The 19,770-nt window shown below is 53.4% G+C and overlaps 1 protein-coding gene across 1 annotated transcript in view; it reads right to left on the reverse strand.

Annotated features, from left to right (window-relative positions):
• The window catches only part of SCARF2 (scavenger receptor class F member 2), a 36,857-nt gene that overhangs the window by 8,078 nt on the left and 9,009 nt on the right, over positions 1–19,770 (reverse strand). Inside the window, exons 2-9 of the mRNA XM_036755816.1 lie at positions 12,895–12,953; positions 12,332–12,433; positions 11,521–12,040; positions 11,187–11,405; positions 10,155–10,283; positions 6,240–6,343; positions 5,825–5,942; positions 5,411–5,526 (exon numbers count right to left, since the gene is read on the reverse strand). Coding sequence (XP_036611711.1) covers positions 5,411–5,526; positions 5,825–5,942; positions 6,240–6,343; positions 10,155–10,283; positions 11,187–11,405; positions 11,521–12,040; positions 12,332–12,433; positions 12,895–12,953 — 1,367 coding nt within the window. The remainder of the gene's footprint in view (positions 1–5,410; positions 5,527–5,824; positions 5,943–6,239; positions 6,344–10,154; positions 10,284–11,186; positions 11,406–11,520; positions 12,041–12,331; positions 12,434–12,894; positions 12,954–19,770) is intronic.

A 19,770-nucleotide genomic window follows, 5' to 3' on the forward strand; every position in this document is an offset into this window, starting at 1 on the left:
TCCCCCAAGTATTCTCAAGACTAAACATCTTCTGTTCCTTCATACTAACATGACTCCAGGCCCTTCCAAATCCTGGTTGTCCTCCTTGGGACATTCTCCAGCTTATCTAAGTCTTCAAATATGGCACCCACAACTGAACAGTGTCCTACAAGCCTTCAACCATGATGCCCACAACTGAACACAGTCCTCTGGACCTTCAAACATGGCACCCACAACTGAACACAGTCCTATGGGCCTTCAAACACACACAGTCCTCCAAGCCAGGCTCTAACCAGTGCAGATCATGGAAGGACCACCCCCCTACCTCCCTAGGGCTGGACTGGATCTAAGGTTAAGATCACTGACTTAGGTTGAGCTTATAATCTGTTAATGGTACCTGATGATGAATCCCCTCCCCCACATACAAATGTGAAGAATTAATTATCTGAACCCAAGTCCAAGGCTTTACATTTTCCCCATTAAATTGCCTCTGAGGAGATTCCACCCACCATCCAAGTCTATTAAGATCAGTTGGAATTCCTACTGTCATCCAAAGAATTCACCACTCCTTTTGATCTCTTATCCTTTAAGCATCTATGCTGCTATCCAAATCAGTGCCAGAAATGCTCAAGACTCCTGGGGCACAGCCCCCCTAGGCTAGAGCAGAGACCCCTGGGGCACAGCACCCCCCCAGGCTAGAGCAGAGACCCCTGGGGTATTGGGACACAAACCCCTGGGGTACTCCACTGGAGACCTGGTCCCTGCTTCCTCTTCCAGACACTTACTGGTCATCCTTTTAGTAGTAAGTTCTAGAATTTTGCCAAGGAATAATCATAGTATTTCTCTACTACTTTAAGTTTGCCTTATCTACGTTATCTCATGGGATCCTGAGGACAACTCCCAGAGACAGGGACTATCATTCCTGTTTTATAAATGAAGAAACTGAGACAACAAGAAGTTAAGTCAAGTCCCAAGTCCGAGGTCACACAGCTAGATTCAAACTCAGGTCCTGCTGAGCCCTAATCTGGGGATTTATGCATGGCCCTACCTAACAGCAGGTCAAGCTTACTAGCCTAGACTCTGTCTGGTGCTATGGCACCTCCCTGGCTTTTCATGGTGTGGCTCAGAAATCAAATCTTCCAATTCCGTCAGTATCTGAGGATCCAGTGCCTCTGGGTCTGGCTACTGGAAGTCACCCATGGTCTATGCTCTCTTTCTATATTTGTAAGATCCTTAATAAATGTTTGGGCAACTAGGTGGTGCCTATTCAGTGAGTAGGCCTCTTTAAGAAGTTAATCAAGGGATGGCCCCTTTAATTAGAAACAAGAAAAAAAAATCAAACTGGGAGGGGAAGACCCTCAGGGATCCTGGCCAAAAGAGAAACAGTTACTATTTAGTATTTACATTCTGTGCTAGGAGGGCGGGGACCTATTGTCCAATCTATGAGCTCCACAGTGAGTTGGGTTTAAGGCTTGGTTTTTGAGAAAGAAATCTAGCCAGTAAACTGAATGGGTCTTACCTTACTCAAAGTAAGAACCTGAAAAGACCTTAGCCTAAAAGGGCCAGGGTCTCCCAACGCATCCTGAGCCATCTCCAGTCCTCCTGATGAATATCTGGCCACTAGACCCAAATGGCTCTGGAGGAGAAAGTGAGGCTGGTGACCTTGGACAGCCCTCCCTCACTCAAATCAGTCAACTGTAAGTCATATCATCATTTCCTTGATGTCATGGTCCCCTTCGAGAACAAAGGACAAACACAACCTATGAGTACTCTCTCCCTCTCCCTGTCCATGCTCTGCCCAAAGGAAGGTACATTTCTGTAAAATGAGCCAGAGAAGAAAACGGCAACCACAAACAAGGTCACAAAGACACAACTGAAAACAACTAAACTCTTCTTCCCCCCCACCCCCTTCCTTATCTATCTTAGGTTTCCATTCCCTGCTGCCTTTCTTCCCTTCTAGTCCAAAGATTCTCCTTGGCAGAGAAAAAAGAATCAGAAGGAGCTGAGTAGTTCTGCCTTCCCTCTACCATCTGTTACCACTGGCCAAGCAGCAACCCTTTGCTCTGTTAATGCCTCTCATTACCCTTGCTACATCTTGAAAGGGAAAAGCAAGGCTTCATTTACCCTCATCCGCCTGCCTTGGCTCCTCCCTCGCCGTGGCTCTTGGACACGCTTCTCACGGGCCTGGGCATACAAACGTGTCCACCTCTGCCCTTTTCTGTCCTTGATTCCGGCTTCCGTACAAATCCCTTTAAATATCCGAGGTGTTGGATCAGCTTCCTACAAACCCACGTTGGTCTCTTTAGACAACCCACCTTTTCTACTCATTGGAATTGTCTCTCTTTAAGTCCTCAGGATTTTATTCCTGGGAGCGTCCCCTCCTTCCTGGTCTGACTACTCCCATTTTAGGCCACAGGGTCCCGCCTATAGTTCCCTGCATGCCTTTGAAATTTGCTTTCCTGAAATCCGATGTCCACTCAGACTGTGCCTGGCCTTCCTCAATTCCCAGGATGGAGTGGTCTCGTACCCGCCAAGATGTTCCAATTTCTACATCAGTAACCAGTTGCTCTGTGCAGAAGAGAATCAGACCCCAGATAGCTTTTTTTTTTATCTTTTAAAGAATAAAATCATCATTCAGGCCTAAAAAAAAAAATTTTAGTTTGGGAAAAGCCGAGTATAGTGATGTATTGTTGTTAAAACTGGGAAGTGGTCCAACTCCTCTTGATTTCAGTCTGGGATTATGCAAGGAAAGTGACTCAATTATCCATGCCCTTTGACCTGGCAGCTCCACTCCTGAGTATACAGGCCTCCCCCTACCCCAAGGAGTCAAGACAGAAACAATGGTCCCATAGAAACCAAAAATCATTCACAGCAGTATTTCTGGCATTAGCAAAAAGAGAAAGAAGAAGCCTGCAAACAAAAGTGGTGTCCATGGGTTAGGGAACGGCTAAAAAAAAACCCAAACAAAACTACGGCCCATGACCGTGCGAGCTATCCTTGTGCTAGAAGAATCACAGAAATGAGGAAAACAAAAGATGATGTCTGCGGACTTCTGCGGGCTGCACAAGCAGATCAAAGGGACCCATCTGCATCATGACTGGGGCCGTGTAAATGAAAAGATTATGCAAAGCAAGCCAGACTCTGGAATGATGGAAAAGCTAATGAAGCTCCTGGAGCAGAGAGCCAACCATGCCCCCTCCTCGTCATGGCCAGGCAGGTGGGGGCCTCCTGGGCCAGAAGAGTGCATCCACTGGCCACAACGCAGCAAGCCAGACTCTGGAGTGATGGAAAAGCTAATGAAGCTCCAGGAAGAGAGCCATGGCCAGGCAGGTGGGGGCCTCCTGGGCCAGAAGAGTGCATCCACTGGCCACAACGCAGCAAGCCAGACTCAGAATGATGGAAAAGCTAATGAAGCTCCAGGAGAAGAGAGCCATGGCCAGAGAGGCGGGGGCCTCCCGGGCCAGAAGAGCGTATCCACTGGCCACAACGGCGCTACAATGGGTGTTTTTGCTTAACTGCTTTCCTCTGCCTCTAGGAAGGGCCCAGTCTGAAGAAGAGAGTGGGGAATTAGGATGGACGGACAAAAGGCACCAGTAAAACTAGGCTTGGCATTTGGCTTTTGCAGGCACAGCCTCCATATGCCTACAAGCCTCATGTAGCCCCAAAGAAAAGTAACAACGGGGTGATAGGGACCAAATTTGTCATTTCCTTGGGATAGGGGACCGCCTGCCAGGTGAGGAGGCTCCCTCTGCCTATGAGGGTGAACCTTCAGAGAGCTGCCTTGCCACTGAGGTGCCTCGAACCTGGGGCCTTCTGGCACCAGGGCCAGCTCCCTCTCCACTGCCTGAAATAACAAGCCATTTAAGGTTTTCAAAGTGCTCAGCCTGCTGAAACACCCCATTACACACGGAGTATTATTGGGGGTTTTCATTGTGTTTTGGAGTCAGCCCCATATGATTTCATTAATATCCAAAGTTGCAGATCAGCAACTTACCACTGCCAGAGGGATCTTGCCTGCTCCACTCCCCTACTCAAGAAACGCCAGTGGCTCCCTAGCTTCTCCAGGATCAGAACCTCCCTTCCCAGCCCTTTTAGACCTCGATCTCCTCCCTGCACACTAAGGTCCAGCCAAACTGCCCCAGCTCTCCCCACCTCCACCTTTTGGAAAGCCTAGTTTCCAGCGCCCCCTCCTCCTTGAAGCCCTTCCTGCAGCCCCCAGCTTCTAATGCCTCCCCCATCCACATATATCTTGTGTCTGCACTCCTTGAGGGCAGGGATTGGCTCATTGTTGTCTTTGTTCACTCAGTCCAGAGCAGTGTTTGCACTGCCAAGAGGTTAAGTCCCAATGTGGCCCATATGTGTGAGAGGCAATACTTGAACCCATGACAACCTGACTCCCCGATGTGACAATGTCTCTCCTTATAGGCACCATTATTCCCATTTAACAGAGGAACAAACTACGGCTCAGTGGCTTGCCCATGGTCACCCAGCTAGCTAACATCGGGGAGGGATTCCAATCTGGGTCTCTACCAATCAATTAAAGAGCATTGATTAAGTGCTCACTGTGTGCCAAGGACTGAGGAGATCCCCACGCTTTAATGGGCGAGACAACCCCTAAATACCAAGGTCCGTGGAAGGTCCAGAGAGAGCAGATGGGGGTCAGATGACAGGGGAGGGCTTGTGGAGGGGTGGGGATCCTGGAAAGGCCTCCTGCAGAAGGTGAGGCTTGAGCTGGGCTCTGAATTAGGCCTGGGAAACCAAGGCAGAGGCAAGGATCCCAGAGCAAGAGGCACAGCCAGGCCAGCCCCTGGGACGTCTCTGTGTATGAGCACAATCTTTCTGACATCAGGGAGAAAGCAATGTCTCTGCATCTCCCACCACACTTGCCTGGACTTCTGTCCTGCCGCCAAGCTTCCATGACTCAGGAAGAGAGAGGGAAGCTGACAACTTGGCACACCCCTGCCTCACTTCAAGTGAGCCTAGTCAAGACAACGTCTGGGATGTCAATGGTTGTCTTCTAAGACGAAGGCCGAACAACCACCACGCTCCCAGCCCCTTCTCAGACTTGGAGGAGGAAGTCAAGCTCCTCCTAACACCCACAGTTCCTTGAAGCAACCCTGCTAAGGCCTAGTCTCCAGCTCCTTCCCCATTCTGGTGGTTTCTCCTGTGCCACTACACAGCTGTGCCCGGCTCCATCAGCCCCTTCCCCAGCATCCCAATATCCTAACCGCAGGAAGGCTTGGATGAAGTCATGGCCAAAGGTCTCCAGTTTGAGGAGGAGGCTGCTGAGGGGAGGGCAGACAACCTCAGGACTAGAAGAGCAAGCTCCTTGAGGGCAGGGACCATCTCATCTTTATCTCTGTATCCTCTGGACCTAGCACAGTGTGGAGGTTTGCCTGATGCTCCAGCCAGCCCCAGGCCCCAGCCTTACCCACAACCTTAGGCAGCTTCTGTCTCCGCAGGGGGATCCGGGGCAGCTTCATGCTGATGCGGCTAAAGCGGCCACAGAGACGCTGGGGACTCTTTTTCCTCCTCGGCTGGCAATCCCTGTAACACCAAGGGAGAAAGACTCAGCCTGGCGGTGGGCTGGAGTGGGGGAGGGGGGTGGGATGGCCACCTCGTATCCCTTGACTGGATTTCAGAGCTAGACGATGTTTAGGAACCATCCAGTCCAATCTGGCCATTTTATAGATGAAGAAACTGAGACTCAGAGAGGAGATAGGCCTTGCCCTCAGCCACACAGCTGGGGCCTGCCGTTCCCACTCCAAAGCTTGGGCTCTGTCCACCGATCTCCTGGAGCAGCTGGGAGGAAGGGATGAAGGAGGCAGAGCCCAGGTGAACTTACTGGCGGCCAGGGTCCTTGCTCCGGCAGACACAGCAGCAGCCCAGAAGCGAGAGGAGCAGGCCCAACAGGAGGATGAGGAGGGCCCCTGCCCCCATCACGCCCTGGCGCTGGTTGGTCTCTGTGGGAATAAAAGGAAGAATGCCCCCACTCAGCCCCCTGGGTCTCTGAGGGAGAGGTCCGGCCTCCCCTGGGCCCAGGAAGGAAGGTAACCTCCATCACAGGCCAAAAACGTCCAAGCAGTAAGGGCCTTAGTGATGGAGGTCACAGCAGGGGAAACTACCACCAAAGAGCACATGGTTAGCCAGTGGCCGAGCTGGGATTCAAACACGGGCCCCAGCAGGAGACTGGAATGTTCCACCAAGATCCTATCCCTGAACAAGGTCTCCCTGTAGCTCAGGCTGAGAAAGAGGCTCACCCATGTGGCAGGCTCCCGTCACAGGGTCACATGTGTCCTCATGGCAGCTGCATGTCTGGGCACAGTCCACTCCATGGTGGCCTGGGAGGCATGTCAGGTTACAGCTGCAGGGAGAGGACAGGGAGGGAGGGTCTGCAACAGATCCAGCAGCTTGAAGGCAGAAGGGGGGAGCAGTCTGGCCTTCCTAGCTCCAGATGCCCAGAGGAGGACAGTGGCTGAGAGTGACCCACAGGACCCACTGGGGTGGCATGGCAGAAGTAGGGACAGCAGTGTCAATTCAGGGAGGCTGCTGAACACTCCTCTTCCCCATGATTGTATGTGCCCTGATGCCCTAACACACTACCCATTCCAGCTATGGCCAGTTGTATTCCCTTCTAGGCAGAGAGGGAGGTAGTGAGCCAGCTGTAGCCAAGGGGGCCTAGTCTTGGGACCCAGGAGATTATCAGCTGGGCAAGAAAAAGGGCACAGAGGGAGCCTGCCTGGGGACCAAGGAGCCCAAAGCCCAAAGCCCTGGGAACATCCTCCATCCACCCGTCTGGCCTCCACTTGGTCTTGGGCTTGGTTATGTGAGCCGGCTCAAGTTTGGGGTTTGGGACTCATCAGGTTGGCTAGACCCTACATGGAGAAATATAGCTCTCATAGGATACCAGTGACCCAGCCTAGACACAAAGCAGAAGGAACGGGGGGGGCACTTTGGGGGGAGGGGAGGAGGCAGCGGATAAAGACTAGGGTCATCTACCAGCACTTTGCTGTTGGGACAATTACCCAGAAGACAAGGGTCACAGAGAAAAGAAGAGGGCTGCCAAAATCAGAGAGCTGAGAAGACATCTTGTCCAGCCCCACCCCCTACACACACACACACACACACACACACACACACACTCTCACACATACACACTCTCATACACACACACTCACACACACACACTCTCATACACACACACACACACACACACACACACACACACACACACACACACCATACACACTGTACAGCTAAGGAAACTGAGGCCCAGAAGGGACTTGCCAGAGGTTGAACAGCCATAGGCGAGAGGGAGGTCACAGGAGAGAATGAGGTCACAGGCAGGAACAAGGTCACAGGCCAGAGCTGAGGTCACAGCTAAGGAAAGAGCTCCAGGTCACAGTGGAGACACAGAGGGCACAGCCAACCTGGCCCCAAAGACGGCGGCTCTGCCCCAAGAGGAGCTGGAGCCTTTCTCTTGGGGGCAGGGGCTGCTTCCATCCAAAGAGCTCCCCCTTAGTCGGTGCCCCAGGCAAGGAGCTGGCAGCTGGCTGGCTGTCTTCTGTCTGCCCAGTGTCTTCTGCTCCAGGACCAGACTGAGCCCAGCTGGGAAGCAAACATGGCACCCACCCTCAGACCCAGCCTGGCCAAGAAACAGCAGCAGCAGGAGCGAGCGACAGCAGCAGAGGCGGCAGGAGTGTTGGCAGTAGCAGTAGTAGTGGTAGAGGCGGCGGTAGTAACAGTACTAGTAGTAGTAGTAGTAACTGACCTTTAAACCACATACAAGGTTTTCAAAGCGCTCTTACTTCATTTGAGTCTCAGAATAACCTCATGAGGGAGCTAACACAAGTTATGCCTGCTATATAGAGGGCAGGAAGAGCCCATCTCACACACCTATTTCCTAGCTGTGTGACCATGGGTAAGTCATTTGACTTCCCTGGTGCCCACAGAGTTGTCGAAAGCTTAAAGGAGGTGATGTTTGGAAAGGCCCCGTCTCCATTTCAGCTACCATTCCCACGACCCTCTGCTCCCTCCAAATGGGATATCTAATTGGGCCATTCTTGGAGATGCCATTTGAATGAGAACCGTACATGAAATAAACCTGACCCACTACATGGGTCCGTATCCATGTAACTGGCAGGCTCACTGCTCCTGTGGGTAAGCAGCCCAAACAGTACAGACAGAGGGTCTGATCTGCAGGCAGTACCACAAGTCTGCCCTTATCCTTCAGGAGACCCATCAGAAGAACCGTCAGGAGACCAGGAGACCCATCAGGAGACGTTAGAAGGCCCAGGGAAAGCCTCCCCATAGGACCCAGTGCTCCCCCAGGATAGCACCTAACCCAGAGCTCCCCAAAGTGTCTGGATCCCAGCAGCACCCACCCACCCACAAGCCACTCGGGCCAAAAGGAGGCATTTCTCAGTGGCCAGGCACAGAATCCTCACTCCATTATCACTGGCCAAACACACACCCACCACCCTATACTGACCAGCTCCAGCATAGGCTCTCGGCCCAATCCTGCCTCAACATGCCCAGACCCCAACACTGGTCAAAGCAAAATGTGCCCAGAACAGCACAGATCCAGAACCCCCCCAGTAATGACTGTACAGACCTCCACCCCACAGTGGCTGACCAGAGGCAAACAACCTCCCTTCCTGGGCAGTGACTCCCTTCCTAGCGTCCAGATCCACACAGTTCCTGGAAACAGATTCCCTCTCCACCCCTGTAATGCCCATACACAGACACTCACCTACTTTTCCTCTCCCTTTGAAACGCTGATGCCACACTAACTGCCTAGAAATGAACATCCCCCTCCACAGTGCCTGGATACACAGATACCCTTTCTTCATCCACCTAAGCAGAATTCCAGCCTCCCACCACCATCATCCCTAGATACACATGCACCTTCCCCACTTCCCTGCTCCTCCAGGACACATCCACTCCCCTTGTATTGGTAATTAAGGTGGGACTTTTTCTACTGTTTTAGAATGCTAAATTAATTGACTTTGATTGAGTCATACTAGGTGCAAAGCCCCAGGCTGGTCAGCTAACTAGTTTGCTAGTTTGAGAGAGGCAGGAAGCCCCCAGGGCCCTAAGTTCTGGTTGATCAGATGATGGCTAAGGACAGTACAAAAAGAGGGAACAGAGTTTGGGGCTCTCACTCCTGGAGGAGTGTTGATGTGGAGACTCTGGGCAGCTGCTCTAAGAGCCTCCCGGCTCATCAACCCAGATGTTGATGCTTTCCTGGTAACAATGAATTGTGTTTGTTCTGTTTCTAACGTATGTTTGTAATTTGTTTGTAACTGCTCTGAAGCTCGGGGTGCTGGCTTTTCCTCCTGAACTAAGTGAATGATATTTGTCGTTGGATTAAAGTAACTTTCCTTAGTAAAGCAGATCAAAGAACCTGTGCTGGCAGCTCTTGTTGTACCCCACAACAGTTGCTAGCCGAATTGTTGCTACATCCCTACACTGGCCAAAGACTGCCCCCAGAGAGTAAGAATTAATAACAATTATTATAGCAGCTACAAATAGATGTGTGAAGGTTTGAGAAGTGCTTTACATACATTATGATCGTATCTGATCCTCACCAAAACCCTTATGCTTTTATCATCCCCGTTTGACAGAGGATGAAGAAACTGAGTCTGAGGTTAAGTGACTTGACCAGGATCGCACAGCTAGTACACCTCTCAGGAAGTACTATAATTCAGCTCTTCCTGTTCTCAACCACTCGCGACACCTAGATATTAGACTCAGACCCCCAAGCGTCCAGAAAACAGCTCCAGTCTCCCTCTTTGCCTGGCCAGACCAAGCCCCGCCCACCATTCTTCTCCCACTCCCAGAAAAGGCACCTTCTCCGAGCTGGACACAGACCTTTGGTGTCCCCAGACACAGAGCATAGCTCGCCGTTGCCCGCACCCCCATCCCCGCACATCATCCAGTCACATACAAAACCCCCCATCCCATCCCCCACATAGCCAGCCCCTCCTCAGATTGGACACAGATCGTAGGTGTCCCCAGCATGCCCCTTCCCCCTTCCCAGACACAGATATCCCCTCATCCCTGTGTCCCCAGCCCAGCCCAGATACAGACCCTCCCTAGGCCCCGAACACGGCCGCCCCTGCCCCAGACTCCCCCAGTCCCTCTCCCTGGACAGGCCCCAGAGCGTCACTCACTGGGGGCCATGGGCGCCCGCACTGCACAGGCATCGCCCGGACTGGAAGTCGCAGCGGCCGCTGCTGCAGTCATTGCACACGAAGGCGCAGTCCTCGCCGTACGTCCCATTGCTGCACTTGGTCTCGCACCTGGGCACAGGGGACATAGAGAGGGCAGCCCATGAAGGTGCCACCTCCCCATTGGAGAGGCCGGGTCCCCAGGGATGGAGGGAGATGGACCAGAGCCCCCTGGTTCTTTCTCCTTCAGACAGGGGGCTGAACTAGACGACCTCTGAAGTCCCACCCCTCTCTGGGGTTGCAGGATCCTATCCCCTCAGATGCTAACGGGATGGGAACGTAGAGAGACCCACCCAAGCACGAAAACCGGGGAGAGCCCCCAGTCTTGAGTGGGGCTTTTTAGGGGGTGGAACTAACTCCTAAAGGTTAGGGATTGTTTGGGGGAGAGGCTATGATGGCAGGACAGCTCAGGAGGTGGGGCTGGGAAGTAGGGTGGAAGGCGGGGTGTACTATTATGGGGAGAACAGTGTCCACGGGCGGGGCTGTGGTGTGGGAGGGGCAGGCCGGTTCCTGGGGCTATTGAAAGGGTCTTGCTCCTGGAGGCGGTGCTGTGAGAGGTGGCAGGCTCTGAGGGGAGGGGCTTTGAAGAGGGCGACTCTTGGGGCGGAGCTATTAGGGGGTTCTAGTGGGGAGGAGACTAGTACAGGGTGGGGCAGGCTCCGGGGGCTGGGCTACGATGAGTGCCTGCTCCCGAGGAAGGGCCATAAGGGGAGAACAGGCCTCAGGAGGCGAGGCTATGATAAACAGCTATGAGAGGCAGCAGGCTCCAGTGACCGGGGCTTTAATGAAGGCGGCTCACTAGATTCCAGGGAGCAGGAGTATAGGGGGAGGAGATTACCGCGGGGCAGGGCAGTCCCCAGGGGGCGGGGCTACGATGAGAGCCTGCACCAAAGAGGGACCATTAGGAGAGTACAGATCCCGGGGGCGGGGCAGGCTCCAGGGGGCGGGGCCACGCTCCGGGGACAGGCTCCTCACCGGTCCCCGATCCAGCCAGCATTGCAGCGCGTGCATTTGCCGGTGATGTGGTTGCAGGTGTGGCCATCTCGGCAGGGCGGGCAGCGCTGCTCACAGCCCTCCCCATAGAAGCCGGGCCCGCAGGGCTGGTCGCACTTGGTCCCGTTCCAGCCCGCTTCGCAGGTGAGGCAGCGGCCCTCCGCCACCGTGCACGGCTGCTGGCCCTTGCACTGGCCGCACCTGCGGCCAGGCCAGGAAGAGGGGGTGAGACTCGGGAAGGCGGGCACCTCCCTCCCCAGCCCCACCCCTGCACCCTGGCAAGGCGACCCCAGCCTCGCGGAGGGCGCGGGCTCACCTGCGGCGGCAGCCCGGGCCATAGAAACCGGCAGGACAGGTCTCGCGGCAGTACTTGCCCCGGTAGCCCGGCTCGCAGGCGCACGCGCCGTCCAGGGGGTTGCAGCGGCCCCGAAAGCACTGGCAGTAGCGCTCGCAGCGCGCCCCGAACGTGCGCTCCCGGCACTGGCAGCGGCCGCTGAACTGCTCGCAGGGGGAGCCGTTGCACGAACACTGGTTGTTGCAGCTGCGGCCCCACCAGCCCGCGTGGCAGAGGCACGCGCCCGTCTGCGGCTCGCACTGGGACGTCTGGCTGCAGTAACAGGCGTTGGCGCACTGGGCGCCCCACCAGCCGGGCTCGCAGCGGCACGCGCCGCTCTGCGGGTGGCATGCGCCGTGCTGGCACAGGCACGCGTGCTCGCAGCGCGCGCCCCAGCGGTGCGCGTGGCACGTACACTGGCCTGTCACGTCCTCGCACTGCCCGTACGGGTGGCACACACACAGCTCCTTGCAATCAGGGCCCCAAAACTGGGGCGGGCACTCTGGGGGCGGCGGGGGAGGCGGGAGGAAGCGCCACGCGTCGGCTCAGCCTTGCCTCCACCGGCCCTTGAAGGACGCCCCCTCCCTTATGGGCGACGGCTGGAGGTCCAGGTCCCACCCCTTTTCTGGGTACAGCCACAGGCCCTAGGCTCCTCCCAACAGCTCATAACTCCGCCCCTTTAAGGGCTCGAGCCCTACTCCCACCACCCACACCACCACCAACACCACCACCACCACCACCCCATAGCCCTAGGCTCAGTCCCGGGCCCTGGTCTCATGCCCTTGCCACTCACTGGTGTCACAGGTGGCTCCAAAGTAGCCGTGGCGGCATCTGCACTCTCCAGGGCGCACACACACCTCGTTCTCCGAGCACGTGGAGTTCCCCTCACACAGGGCTGTCAACACGGACCAGGCCCGGGATAGATGAATGGACTGAAGGGAGGGACCCTCGCGTGGAAAACTCGGGCCTTTCCACCCCCACACCTTTTCCTTACCAATGACATTGCCGAGGGTCCCCTCCCCTATCTCTATGCTCCGAGCCCCTTTCCTTATCCCAAGCAGCCCTGCTTCACTCTATCACGGTCTCTTGATATGAGTCCCCCTTCCAACCTAATCAGGACTGCCCTTCAGGATTCCCTCTCCATCTCTCCATCAGGGACCTCTCCCCAGGGTCTCTTCTTCCCCCGTGCCTTCCCTCTTTTTCTTCTTCTCCCCGGGCTCTTTCCCCTCCGCTTCGCTCTGTTGCATGCGTGTGGAGGGGGCTGCTGGGCCTGCCTATGGCTCTTAGTGCCTGAAGGGCACATCCTCCCCTATCCTGGCCCCTCCAGGGGCTAGACCAACCTAGCGCCCAACTTACCAATGGTGCATTCCTCGCCTTGCTGTCTCCACCCTGCACAGCACATGAGGACTTGGGAACTGTGGGGAAGAAAAGGCACAGATTGAGTTCCGGCTGCCTCCACACAGGAGGAGAAAGTGGGGCCGGGTGGGCCTATCTGGAGCCCTCTGATTGCACGTACACACATGGGCACACCCCCACACATGCACATATACACCGATCCATGCTACACACACATGCACACTCACACATGCACGCACGTGCACACAGACAGCTACTGCACACATGTGCATGCCCACATATGCACACATACACAGACGCACACTGCACACGCGTGCACACACGTACACACATTGTGGCTGTTGGTCCTTCATTTCCAAGGAAAACCAGTGACATCACGTTGGAGTCAGTGTACTGTGTGTTGGGCTTGGAAGGCTCTACCAGAGACCGGCACAAGTGGTCCCTTAGAACTTGGAGGATGGAAGTGGCTCTGGGTCTGTATGCCCAGATCATGTTTCCTTTGCCATTCTACAATCCTGCTTTGCCCATGGAGTGCAGCCCCTTCTCTAACGAAGGCATGCCAAGCTGGATGATCCTGTGCCAGCGTTTCCTGCCTCACAGTCAATATTAAAATTCTTCAGAGAGACCCTGAGAGTGTCACTATACCGCTTCTTCTGACCACCATGTGAGCCCTTGCCATGGGTGCATTCTACATAACAGTTTTTCTGTGTAATCACACATTAGAGCAATGTGGCCAGCCCATCTGAGCTGCGCTCTCTGCAGTAGAGTGTGGCTGCTTGGCAGTTCAGCTAGAGAGAGGGACTTCAGAGTCCCTTCTCCTGCCAGGCGATCTTCAGGATCCTCCTGAGACAATTCAAATGGAAGCCATTCAGTTTCCTGGCATGGCACTGGCAGACTGTCAGGCTTCATACAACAATGAGGTCAGCACCATGGCTCTGTAGACCTTCAGTTCGGTAGTCAGTCTAATACCTCTTCTCTCCCACACTTTCCTTCAGAGCCCCCCACTGAGCTAGCTCTGGCAATGCGTGCATCAACCTCATTATCCATGTGTACGTCCCTGGAAAGTACACTACCAAGGTAAGTGAACTTATCCCCACACATACATGTGCACACATGCACACACACTCACACACATCCACGTGCACAAACACACTCCTCCCTTTGTCTCATTCCAGCTGGAAGAACAAACATTCCTAGCAATATCCACTCTTTAACGTACCCACTGACAGTCCCTGGAGGCAGCCCATTCTCATTTTGAACATCTCTAATTATTAGAAAGTTCGCTTGACAACAAACGGAAATCTCCCCCCTGGTATTCCTCTGGGGGTAAGGGTGGGTTGGGACAGACAGCTGACAGAGGCTAATTCCTGTTCCACAGAGAAAGCCCTATAAGTCAGCTCCCCCTCCTCTACCCCATTCCAGGGAAAGGAAGACTTTGGTCTCCTCTCTTCAGGTCAAATGACCCCAGTTCCTTCAGCTGTTCCTAGTATGGCAGTCTGCAATCCCTTCCCCATCCTGACTGTCCTGCTCCAGACATGATCCAATTTGTCAAAGTCCTTCTTTAAGCCCAGAATTATCCACCTCTCTCTCTCTCTCTCTCTCTCTCTCTCTCTCTCTCTCTCTCTCTCTCTCTCTCTCTCTCTCTCCAACCCTCTCTTTCTCTCTCTGTCTCACTCCCTCTCTCTCCTCTCTCTCTCCCCCCTCTCCCTCCCTCTCTCTCTCTCTCCCTCCCTCTCTTTCTCTCTCTCCCTCCCTCCTTCTCCCTCTCTTTCTCTCTCTCTGTCTCTGTCTCTCTCCCTCTCTCTCCTCTCTCTCTCCCCCCTCTCTCTCCCTCTCTCTCTCTCCCTCCCTCCCTCCCTCTCTCTCTCTCTCTCTCTCTCTCTCTCTCTCTCTCTCTCTCTCTCTCTCTCCCCCCTCTCTCTCCCCTTCCTCCCCCTCCCCCTTCTCAATCTCTCTCTCTCATCCTAGACTCACTTTTTCTCTCAGTGCAGCCTACACTTAGATTCAGTCTATAACTGCCTGGTGACAGTCTTGCCTCACACTGAGCTCACAGGTCCTGAAGTCCCCCAGACTCTTTTCACCCAGCCTTCAGTCTCACCACACGTCTTGTGCTGAATTGTTGCTGTTTGGTTGTTTTTCAGTCCTGTCTCACTCTCTGTGACCCCATTGGGGATTTTCTTGGAAGAGATCCTGGAGTGGTTTATCATTTCCTTCTCCAGCTCATTTTACAGATGAGGAAACTGAGGCAAACAGGGTGACGTGACTTGCCCAAAGTCACACAGCTAGTAAGAGTCTGAGGCTGGATTTGAACTCAGGGAGATGAGTCTTCCTGACTCCCAACCCAGCACTCTATCCACTGTAACACCAAGCTGCCCACCGTGCCGAATATTCATTGAGTAAATGATTAGATGGTCTCTGGCCCAGCCTTCTTTGACCATCTCCAATGGTTCAGGTTACAACGTGATCCAGTCAGACCCCATCATCACAGATTTTAAAGGGGGCTGGGGGGTTCTATTCAAACCCTTAAAATAGAGATGTGAGCATTCTCCCCCACTGGGCTAGCCGTGAGGGACCTAGCAGGGCTGAGAGATCTTATCCCCCGACCAGTGTTTTCTGGACAAGCCCCCAGACTGCCCCACCCTGGGGTGTTGATCACCTCAACTCTGCAGCACTTTCCCCCAGGGCAACACAGGACCATGAGATATCCTGGGATTCTGGTCCTGTTTCTGCCACTGACTGACTGTGTGACCTGAGGCCCTCTGAACATGAGGCTGGTGCCTCTGGTCCCTCTGACATTCTGTGATTCTAGAGTCAGCCATCTCTCCCTGTTTCATCCAAGACTTCAAGGGCACATGTCCCTTCTTGGGGAAGGAATGTTGGGATCATCAGTAAGCCTGATAAAGTTGAAATGACTGCTGGACCTGGCTACCTCAGTGCCATGATGGGGGCAGGGGAGAGAGGATTCACAGCTGCCAGGCAGATGTAGGAGGCCAATGCCCTCCCCCTACCCAAATATTCTATAGAAGTCTCTCCTGACTCCAGGAGTCTGTGTTCTCAGATCTTGGGCCCCCTCCCAGCTCTGGCATTATCTGTTCTGAGGCCCCTCCCAGCTTTGACATTCCCTGTTCTAAGGGACCCTCAGCTCTGACATCCCCTGTTCTAAAGTCCTCTGATATTCTGGGTTCTCCAATCTAAGGCCCCTCCCAGCTCAGCCATTCTCTATTCCAAGATCCATCCCCAGTTCTGACATTCTATGTTGCATGTTCAATGTCCCTTCTATCTCTGACATTTTATGTTCTAAGGTTCCTTCAAGCTCTGAAGTCCATCCCAGCTCTGATATTCTGTGTTCTGTGCTCTAAGATGTACTCCTGCTTTGATAGTCTGCTTAATATCCTAAGTTCTATCCAGCTCTGAGCAGGAATAGGGCATAAACAGCTACTATCCCTGGGAAACAGAGGGAGAAGCAGTATTTCTAAGGCTGAACCACCCCCCCCCATACCCGCCCAGGGACCTCAGGAGGTTCCAGCATGGAAGGCAGGTGGGCTCTTGTCACATGGAGGGGATGGGAAAACCTGTCTGAGAAGCAAATCCCTCTGAGACTTGCAAGGGAGAAGGTCCAGCCTGTCTCTTGGAGCAGTCTCTCTGTCCTCCAAATATCTCTTGATCAATTGTCTCTTGACTCTCTCCTTTGGGCCAAAGCATAGAGGCTCCATGTAAATACCGCTGGAGGGAAAGCCCAGCCAAGCAAGAACAAGTCTGTATTCCTTGGTCTACATAAAGCAGTTTGGAGGATGGCAGGACAGGGCCCAGAACAGAAATTTGAATGGTCAAGGGGACAAGAGGAGGGCTGGGATGGGAGGACAGAGGGGCAACACTGGGGGCTCAGAAACCAGACAACCCTGATTCCTCCTGTGAGTTCTCTTCAGTCATTACATATGACACCCTCCTCTCTCTCCCCAGGACCCCCACCATCACACATACAGGGGCTCATAACCACCTGCCTAGACTATTGCCACCACCATCTACCAGGCCTTCCCATCTTCACCTTATCCTTGCTTCCCTCCATGGCCCAAATTATCTTTCTCACACACATATCTGCTCAAAAATCTTCCTTGGCTCCCTATCACAAACCAGGTGTAGTTCAGATTTCTCACCTGGATATCAGAAGCCCTCCATAAAGTGGTTCCAACCTGCCTTTCTTACCTGATGTTATTTTCCTCCTCTCTTTGCTCCAGAAAGGCAGGGAAACTGGCCCCTGAATGTAGCAGGAAGGCAGTCTTTGCCTGAGCTGGGCCTGCCCTGGGTCTCCCCTCAGTCACGTGCTAATATCCTGCCCGTTCTTCAAAGGCCATCTAAAAGTTGCTACTTCCAGATAAAATATGTAAAGTGATTTGTAAACCTTGGAGTGCCAATATAGATGCTGGTTGTTCGTGTTCCTATTTCTTCTCACTATACACTGTGGGCTCCATGAAGAAGGGGGTGACTGTGTCAGATCGAATTTTCACTCTCCACCCCCTACCTCCACAGTAAGTGCTCTGACAGGTTTGCTTTATCTTCAACAGCCCTGGCAGATCACTGGTACAAGGATTAGTCATCACCATCTTACAGCCAGGGAAACTGAGGCTCTGAGAAGAGAAATCGCTTGCCACAGGTCAAAAATTCATGAATTGGCCCCAGAGCTGGAGCTGGAGCTGGAGTGGAGTGTCCATAGTTTTATACTTGGAAGATAAAGTTGGCAGGGTTCTAGCCACACTGAACTCTTTAACAACCAGAAAAAATGAGCTTGTTCTACAATAGTTAATAAAAGTAGTTACGATGGGAGGCTAGCAGGTAGTGGCTTTCTCCTCTCCAGTCCCTGGGGTACAGGGGAGCTCCTCTGCTGTCCCACCTGCCCTGCTCCCTCCTCTGGGAACAGACTCCCCAGCAGGGGCTTCCCAATGGCCTGAGGTCCCCTAAATGTAGGGGGTCTGTTCAGGGTCTCTTCCACCATGGGACATTGCATCCAAAGATGCTTCTCTCTCAGCTCTGCCTTCCCCAGGCACCAGAACAACTAGTTTTGCCTCTACTTGAACCCAGATCTCTTGATTTCCAGCCTAAGGCTTGCACCCAGGGGCTCCAGGAATGAGAGAGGCAGGAATGGGTGGTAAAAGGCAGACCCTGGGGGTCCGCTGGGCCAGCTCTGCTCCTAGGCTCTCCTTCCTCCCTGCACTGCCCTCAGACAAACAAGGAGCTTGCTCATTTGGCACATTCAAAAACATCTTGAAAACCTCTTTGTTTGGCACCAAGAAGGTGAAGGAGTGTCAACTGGGCCAATACCAAAAGGCAACCGGATGTTTGGGAAGGCACCAGCTGAGGTCTGAGAAAAGGCAGGAATAAAGCCTCAGGCTGGAGGAGGGAGGGAAGGGTGAGCCAAGAGACACATCCAGTCACTTTAACTGGGACCAGAAAGGAACAGGACAAATAGCACCAAAGGGCAGCTAGCTCCATGCTGCCTCCCCCCGCCTCAGCTCCTTCCTGCTGCTGCTGTGGAACGTACCATAGAGGAACCATCGGACCCATGGTGGAGCCTGCCTCCCAAGGGCGAGCCTGCCAGGTCCAGGGCCTGCTTCCCAAGGGTGTGCCTGCCGGGCTCCAAGGCCAAGGGCTGCAGGGCTGCCGGGCTCTACACGGCCGCTTTCTGAGTCTCCATCCTACACTGACTTGTTATGAGACCCAAAAGACTTCCTCTCCCACACAGGATTGTGGATTCAGAAGGAAAGGCCCCTTCTTATAGAAAAAGAAACTGAAGCCCTGAGAAGGGACATCACCAATAAGGCAGGACTAGGATCCTCTGCCTCGAAATCAGGTCCTCTCTCCTGCTGGGCCTATTTCCTGCTCTGTGAAATGAAGGGCCAGCCCAGAAGAGCTCTGAGGTTCTTCTGCCTCAAACATGCTACGGCATCTTCTTCAGTTTAGTACTTCTAATAGGAAACTATACATCCGGTGCTTCACAAACCTTAAAACACTCTAAAAATGTGGGTTGCTTGACCAGGCTTCTCCTTAGACAGCAGATAGACAACTCCTCCTCACACTCTTCCTCCCTCTCCTCCTCTTCCTCCTCCTCACACTCCTCCACCTCTTCCTCCTCCCCCTTCTGTCTTTCTCCCTTTGGCAGGAGCTGGGAGGCACAGCCTGCCAGACAGAGCCCAGGGTCACCTCCCAGATGTGTTGAGACATCAGAGGAGGAATTTTGCAGATGCTGATCCTTCCACAACAGGGCCCAGAGACCTCCCCAGTTTGAGCCCTGGACTAAAGCCCAACAGCCTCTTGCTAGCTTTGTGAACTTCAGGAAGCTAGCTCCTCTCTCTGGGCCTCAGTTTCCTCCGCTGTCAAAGAAGGGTCATAATACTTGTACTCCCTGTTTCCAGAGGCTCTTGTGAATAACATACTCTCTTCTTTGTGAACACAATCTCCTGTTTTTCCACAATTCCTTCTGCCCCTGCTCTTCATCCCCCTCCCCAGAGTCCCCTTCTCCTCACCATCACTTTGAATTTAATAACGGCTTTTGTTATTATGCCTAACCTTTATAGTACACTCACAACAATCCTAGAAGAGGGGTGAGGTTATCGCTTTTACATATTTATTATTTTGACCCATTTTACAGAGGAGGAAACTGAGACAATGAGCAAGGTTAAGGGTTAAGGGACTTGGCCAGGGTTATGTAGCTAGTAAGTGCTCTAGTAAGATTTGAACTCAGGTCCAACTGATGCTCTAACCACTGAGCCACCTAGCAACCCCAATTACGTACTTGGGAAGTACTTTGCAAACATGAAGGCACCACCTAAATGCTAGTTATTCTTTTTTAAATATTTTTATTGATGCTTTTTGTTCTGTTTA

Source organism: Trichosurus vulpecula, chromosome 1 (assembly GCF_011100635.1).
Source record: "Trichosurus vulpecula isolate mTriVul1 chromosome 1, mTriVul1.pri, whole genome shotgun sequence".
Lineage (NCBI taxonomy): Eukaryota > Metazoa > Chordata > Mammalia > Diprotodontia > Phalangeridae > Trichosurus > Trichosurus vulpecula.